This window comes from Enoplosus armatus, chromosome 9 (genome assembly GCF_043641665.1).
Source record: "Enoplosus armatus isolate fEnoArm2 chromosome 9, fEnoArm2.hap1, whole genome shotgun sequence".
NCBI lineage: Eukaryota > Metazoa > Chordata > Actinopteri > Centrarchiformes > Enoplosidae > Enoplosus > Enoplosus armatus.
This window is the reverse complement of record NC_092188.1, coordinates 11,021,712-11,028,691: the sequence shown is the minus strand read 5'-3', so window position 1 is coordinate 11,028,691 and position 6,980 is coordinate 11,021,712. Positions and strand designations below refer to the sequence as shown.

At 41.0% G+C, this 6,980-nt stretch overlaps 1 protein-coding gene across 1 annotated transcript; it reads left to right on the top strand.

Moving 5' to 3' along the window:
* On the top strand, positions 1–6,979 carry prpf3 (PRP3 pre-mRNA processing factor 3 homolog (yeast)). Its single transcript, XM_070911727.1, has 17 exons — positions 1–147; positions 468–621; positions 1,320–1,450; positions 1,722–1,889; positions 1,985–2,071; positions 2,182–2,462; positions 2,572–2,690; positions 2,792–2,979; positions 3,114–3,280; positions 3,449–3,531; positions 4,087–4,230; positions 4,318–4,417; positions 4,519–4,632; positions 4,751–4,869; positions 5,769–5,846; positions 5,939–5,994; positions 6,113–6,979. Exons 2-17 carry the CDS (start codon positions 477–479, stop codon positions 6,260–6,262), a joined length of 2,130 nt encoding a protein of 709 aa, XP_070767828.1. The 5' UTR covers positions 1–147; positions 468–476; the 3' UTR covers positions 6,263–6,979.
* Position 6,980: the final 1 nt, after the last annotated feature.

Sequence of the window (6,980 nt, the reverse complement as noted above, 5' to 3'; positions counted from 1 at the left end):
AGAAACGTCGTGCGAACGGCGCGACCAAACAGAAAGTTTCATAGGAAACTTAGCAGTTTGAGTGTTTTACGCTTCATAAACTTCATCGTTTCTGTTTAACTTTTACAACGCAAGCGATCTGACAAAGGATAAAGGCAGAATCCAAAGGTTTGTAAGTTTAATTAAGCAGTGTTCGCTGATGTTGGTAGCTCGCAGACAGCAGGATGCTAACGTTAACTAGCAGGTAGCCGTGGAGTTTTGGCGGATGTAATTGATTTTAGCTTGTATGTTGCAACCAGTCGAACATACAACTACAAATTAAATTAAACAGCAGCAAGTTTTGGACAGACTGTGTGAATTGCATTGTTTGAGTAAGGACGATCTTCTTTGAGTACCTTAAGCGCGTGTGTGTGTGTGTGTGTGTGTGTGTGTGTGAGAGTGAAACAAAGTTCACGTGTTGTAACGTTAAATGTTATGATGATCTGCAGGATTGGAGGATGTCTCTTCCCAAACGGGAGATGGAGGAGTTGAGGCCATGGGTGGAGCGCACTGTGAAGAAGGTGCTGGGTTTCTCAGAGCCCACAGTGGTTACTGCGGCTTTGCACTGTGTCGGAAAGGGACTAGACAAAAGAAAGACCATAGGTAACTGTATTGACCATTTGAGACATACTGCCCACTTTCAGTAGTAGATCCATTTAAAACAAAATACATTTTCAATTGTCCAGGGTGTCAAGTAACCACTTCTGATCAGTAAGGTTTCATAACAATAATTCATTTTATCTATATTGAAGATTCTGTCAAGGTTAGGCCAGGAAAAAAAAGACAAAATATTTTTGCGTGCAGGGAAAGATTGCAGTGGCTGTTTGATACCTCACTAAGTATGACCTTCAAAAAGATATTATGTGGGTAAAGCAAATTATTGTGGTTCACCACAGAGTACATTAAGATCCTCTCAACTAGATCAGGGACACATTAGTGATGACTAAATCATTACATGCGGTTACTAATATCCCTGACCACCTTCACTGGGATTTTAGCTATTTGCACAAGCATAAATTAATATAAACTTTGCCTTGATTGGCTATAGTGAACTGTGCTTTCTTGTAGACTCAATTGTCAGGCACTGACTTGCAAAATGACTTGACTTTACTTAGATTATTGCAGTGGTCAGGTGGGTGTGAATCATGTAAATGCTTTAGTTAAAATATTAGCTTAAATTTAGCGTTCACAGAGATCATGTTTTTTCTGTGCATGTGAAGGCACACTGGTGAGTTTAAGAGATGATCATTTAATTGTGGCAATGATCAAAGGAGTACTCACTACACTTGTATCAACCTTAGACCAGCTGCGTCCCTTCCTTGATGATTCTGCTGGAGGTTTTGTGGAGCGTCTTTTTGAGGCTTTGGAGGAAAGCCGCAGCGCCCGCGGCAACAAAGGAGCGGGAGAAAAGAACCGCAAGAGAGATCTTAAGGTAAGAAAACACCCTAGCAAACGTTGTACTGTCACATACAGTGACCACATTTACATGCACTACTACAAAAGTAAGGAAGTCAGGAAATCAGACAATGCCGCACTTAGTCTGATTACTCTATAAACCTAGTTTACTCTCGTGAAGTTTATTGACAAAATTGAAAATCATATTAGTCTAATAATGATTACATATATAATTATCTAAGTGTAAAAACACTTATATTTGACTCAGTGGTGATATTGGTGTTCCTTTTTTGGCTGGTTGGTCTCAGGATGTGTTTGGTGACGAGGCTGAAATGGGTGCAGTGCGAGAAACTCTGGAGACAGGAGATGGGACAGCTGCTAAGCGGAAACGTGTCCCCCGCTTCGAGGAGGTGGAGGAGCCTGAGGTCATACCTGGACCTCCATCTGAGAGCCCTGGCATGCTCACCAAAATGCAGGTATGAGATTGTTTTCTCAGTGACAGTTAAGATTGTACCTAAATAAGTTCTTTTGAATTTTCTATGATCAACTAACCCTTTCTCTGTATTATTAGATAAAACAAATGATGGAAGCAGCCACTAAACAGATAGAAGAGAGGAAGAAACAACTGAGCTTTGGATCCTCAGTCCCTGCTGGACCAGTAAAAAACTACTTTTTTTTTTCCAAGACTTGGCATACTGAAAAACAAGTATCAGTAATTTCAAGCACTGCCTTCAATATGACACTGTTCTTATTTCTCCCTGACTTCAGCGGATGCCCCTTCCCACACAACAGTCGCAAATGGAAACCCCTCCAGTCTCACGGCTTCTTGGCACTCCCGCAGCTGCAGGTGGTGGCTCATCCATCGCCCCCTCCCAGGCTGCCAGCTTCATGAATGATGCTATCGAGAAGGCCCGCAAGGCTGCCGAGCTACAGGCCCGCATCCAGTCCCAGTTAGCCATGAAACCTGGTATTCTCGGAGCTTTGGGAAACACTGGGCCTCACAACCTAGTGGCACTTGCTAATCTCCACGCTATGGGAATTGCCCCACCGTGAGTAATTTCACGGTATATAGGATTCTAAAATCTAAAGAGGAAAAAAAAACATGGGGTTGATGTGGCAGGGTGAAAATAATAGACTGATTCTCTTTCCCTTTTATAGGAAAGTAGAAGCCAAGGAGGTGAACAAGCCAACACCTCTTATTCTGGATGACAAGGGAAGAACTGTAGATGCCAGTGGCAAAGAGGTTGAACTCACACACCGCATGCCCACTCTGAAAGGTATGTGTACAGTGGTCCAATACTTGTACATGTACACCTACACAAACAGTCTTAATTTCTTGTTTTGTTGTTCCTGAATTGATTTTCCTCTGTCTGTGTAGCGAATATTCGAGCGGTAAAGAGGGAGCAGTTCCGTCAGCAGCTGAAGGAGAAACCTGGGGAGGACTTGGAGTCCACGTCCTACTTCGACCAACGTGTGTTTATTACACCCGCTCAGCGCCCTCGCAGGAGCTTCAAATTCCATGACCAGGGGCGTTTTGAGAAGATTGCCCAGAGAATTCGAACCAAGGTTGGATTTAACTCCTAAACTGTCACATGTCAGCATTTGTCTTAGTCTGGTTATTTGGAATAGACATGAAATTAAAACATGGTTCAAAGAAACTTATCTTTTTTCCCTCCTGCATTGATCTTTGCCTCAATCAGGCCCAGTTGGAAAGGTTGCAGTGTGAGATTGCCCAGGCAGCCAAGAAAACAGGAATCCAGGCATCCACTAAGCTGGCACTGATTGCCCCAAAGAAAGAGATTGGAGAATGGGAGGTGCCCAACATTGAGTGGTGGGACTCCTTCATCTTGCCCTCCAACATAGACATGTAAGAAACTAAAGCTAACCCAGGAACTTAAACACATTGTATGATGTTAGGTTAAATTTTAAAACTGTTTCTGCTACAGAATACCTAGCGCAATCCTTATAGCATAGGTAATAGTACAGTTTGTAAAATCAACTTACTGTAGTTAACATTCCCTCTTATTTTATGAAGATCGCCTGACACAAAATTTGAGGAGTTGGAGCTCTTTGGTGTGACTAACCTGGTAGAACATCCTGCCCAAATTAGCCCTCCAGGTAAGTGTATGGAAAGTAAAATGTCTGCAAACTGTTAAAGGTGCTCCCAGAGTATGGAGAGATACCAACTGGGTATACGTATTATAGTTAATTATTTGAATTTGAAGTTAGTCAGACTTAACAACAGTAAAAAAAAAAAAAAAAACGGATAAAAGGATGTCACGGCAGACAACTGTTTTATCAACCCAAAGGTAACTGAACAGGGCCCATTAGTAACTCTTCTGGAGCTTTCAATCTTCCTTAACAGATGGAGTTGCCCAGTTGGAATGATAGATGTTCAAATTTGTTGTTGGCACTCAGACCCTGATCTCAATATTTTTTTTCCTGTGCAGCTTTTAACAATGTGCAGACTTGATGTACTTTTTGTTTTTCTTTTGCTGTGTCTGTCCTACCCCTGAGCAGTATGTTTAAAGCAATTATACATCTTTACACCATCTACAAGCCATGATACACCCTTTTAAACTATTTTATTATTTATTTACTATTTATTTCACCATAATTATATTCTGGAATGGTTAACATATATTTATTTATTCATTTATTTATTTATTTCAGTTGACACAGATAAGCCAGTAACGCTGGGTGTATACCTGACAAAGAAAGAACAGAAGAAACTGAGAAGACAGACACGTAGAGAGGGACAAAAAGAAGTTCAAGAGAAGGTTCGTCTGGGACTGATGCCTCCACCAGAGCCCAAAGGTACGCACACACAAATGACTATTATTACAAACTACTACAAAAGAAGGTTAAATGGAATCGAACTGATGTTTGTTTTCATTTTCTCAGTACGCATCTCCAACCTGATGAGAGTACTGGGGACGGAGGCGGTTCAGGACCCCACGAAGGTAGAGGCCCACGTCAGAGCGCAGATGGCCAAGAGACAGAAGTTAGTAACACGATTAACCCCTTTGCTGCTTGTCCCTTACTCTCATTTCTTGCACTATACTTGTTTTAAGGTTTTTCTAATTGTGTCCTCCCGTTTTGCAGGGCTCATGAAGAGGCCAATGCAGCCCGCAAGCTCACATCAGAGCAGAGGAAAGAGAAGAAGGTCAAAAAGTTAAAAGAAGACATCACTGATGGTGTTCACATTGCAGTGTACAGGTGTGCATTTGTAGGGAGAGGGCACATACAGGTTCATATATTATATTGTGTGTGTATATATAGTGTTTGTCACAACATAGAAGTGTGTCTCATTTTAGCACCTTACCTTCCTGTACAGGATCCGTAACCTGCAAAATCCTGCTAAGAAGTTTAAAGTGGAGGCCAATGCCAACCAGCTGTACCTGACAGGCACAGTAGTTCTGCACAGAGATGTCAACCTGGTTGTGGTGGAGGGAGGTAAGGTACAAGACCAGCAAGCGCCAAATCAGACCTGTCAATGTTATCAGTTAAATTAGTTTGTCTCTTTCACATACATTTTAATGAAATGTGATTTGTAATAAACATTTGCTGTGAGGGGAAATGTCTGCGATGTGAAGACTTTAAACCAATTGTTAAGGGATCATTTTATGAAATTGTTACATTTTGATATTCAACTATATACATAATAACAAGGTGGATGTTTTTCACCAGTAATGTCATTATGGGTTTCATAAACAGGTGCCATTTCTAAACTTTATACTATATTTAATCCCCCAAATGTTGTCAGCTGTTTGTTTTTATTCTCCCAAATGTTTCCCCCCCAAACACTTTACAACCTGGTTTTATTAATTAGTTGTGTGTATGTTCTCAAAAATAAAAAATGACTGTCTCTATGGGCTTGTAGTACAGAAAGCCTCAAGGGACATTACCAAACACAACATATTAGAGACCTGACAACATGAACTAAATAAAAGACAAAGGAGTTATACATCACTGTTGTTGAGGACCTAACTGTGTATGGTTGCAGGAGAGAGATTATGCATGATGGGGCATGAGGAGCAAATAAAAGGGGTCCAAACTTACTAGACACAGATCATTTGTGCCCCTTCAGCTTTGACTTACAAGCTATTATGTTTTTCCATCTCATCTAAAGAAGAGCCCCAGTGTATGAACGTATTCCTGTTGTTCCATTTCATGGTAAACGACCAACAACATCATGAACAACTACATGGTACTCTTGTTCAAAAAATTGTATAGCTGCACTTCTACAAGTGGCCGAGGTTCTACAAGGTTGCATCTTCTCTGCTACCCCTTGAGAAATTAAAGAAATGGAATAATCAAAGCCTTTAAATCTAAATTTCTCCTTCCTTTTTTAGGCCCTAAATCTCAGAAAAAGTTCAAGAGGCTGATGATGCACAGAATCAAATGGGAGGAACACAACAGTAAAAGAGATGGTAAGAGAGGCTTGACTTTTGAATTGTGTGCTAGTTATCATGCCTTTGTTTATTTCAGGGACGCTAAACTCTTGAACATTGATTTCAATTAGATCCAGATGGTGATGATGATACAAAGAGGAATAACAAGTGCTATTTGATTTGGGAGGTGAGTGCTCACACATCCTGCTTTCTGTTGCAGCCTCATGTTGGTTTAATAACATATATATTAAAATAAATTTTGTTTTGTGATCTCTCAAGTCTGATGATTCCTCTTGGTTCTCCAGGGCACAGCTAAAGAGCGTAGTTTTGGGGAGATGAAGTTCAAGCAGTGCCCCACAGAGAACATGGCCAGAGAACACTTCAAGAAACACGGCACAGAACACTACTGGGATCTAGCTCTCAGCAAGAGTGTGTTGGACAGCACAGATGACTGAAACCTGCCGGGAGAGCACATAGTTTGACTCAACGCCCCCTCCTACAAGCCCTCAGACCCACAGCCAGTTGGCCCTCACTGCTGACTGGCTGCTTTCAACTGGGGACAGACAGAGTTAATCAAGAGACTTGAACATAGAAAAGGAGGAACAATAAAACCAGTGTGGATGTTTTTGCAAGAATGTGTGACAGATCAGGGTGTGTGTAGGACAGTATGTGTGTGTGTATGCCTGCATCAGTGTTCATCTCTTTGTTGGTAGGCTATTCTGTCAGGTATTGTAGTATCTGTTATTGAATACAATACTGACAGATTGCACTGTGTGATGTAAATCACTTACCCAAGGCTTTATGTGATTATGAGAAATGGTCTCAGAGTATGTTATGACTTAACTTTTGTGATGAACCCCCACCCCCACCCCCCATGTACACTTATAATGATCCCCGTTTGAGTCAAGCAGTTAATAAAAAAAACACCCCATCAGTGAATGCCTGCACTACTATCGTGCTAACACATTTAAAATAAACATGGAGGATTCCTGGGTAATGTTACAACATTGGTATAAGACTTGTAGTCATTACACAGACATTTCACAGAATTTAAAGTTCCCGAATCTATCTTTTTTTTTTCTTTTGAATGAACGAGCAAATCTTTGACTCGCCTGTAGCTATATTTCTCTGTAACGTTACAGTCAGCCTTAAATAAACAACAAAATAACCGAT

What these genes read in the sequence shown, in the direction of transcription:
- prpf3 (XM_070911727.1), top strand. Translation starts at nt 477, where the DNA reads ATGTCTCTTCCCAAACGGGAGATGGAGGAGTTGAGGCCATGGGTGGAG. An exon ending in GCTATGGGAATTGCCCCACC is followed by an intron (nt 2,463 to 2,571) that starts GTGAGTAATTTC and finishes TCCCTTTTATAG; the next exon opens with GAAAGTAGAAGCCAAGGAGG. An exon ending in CAGATGGCCAAGAGACAGAA is followed by an intron (nt 4,418 to 4,518) that starts GTTAGTAACACG and finishes CCCGTTTTGCAG; the next exon opens with GGCTCATGAAGAGGCCAATG.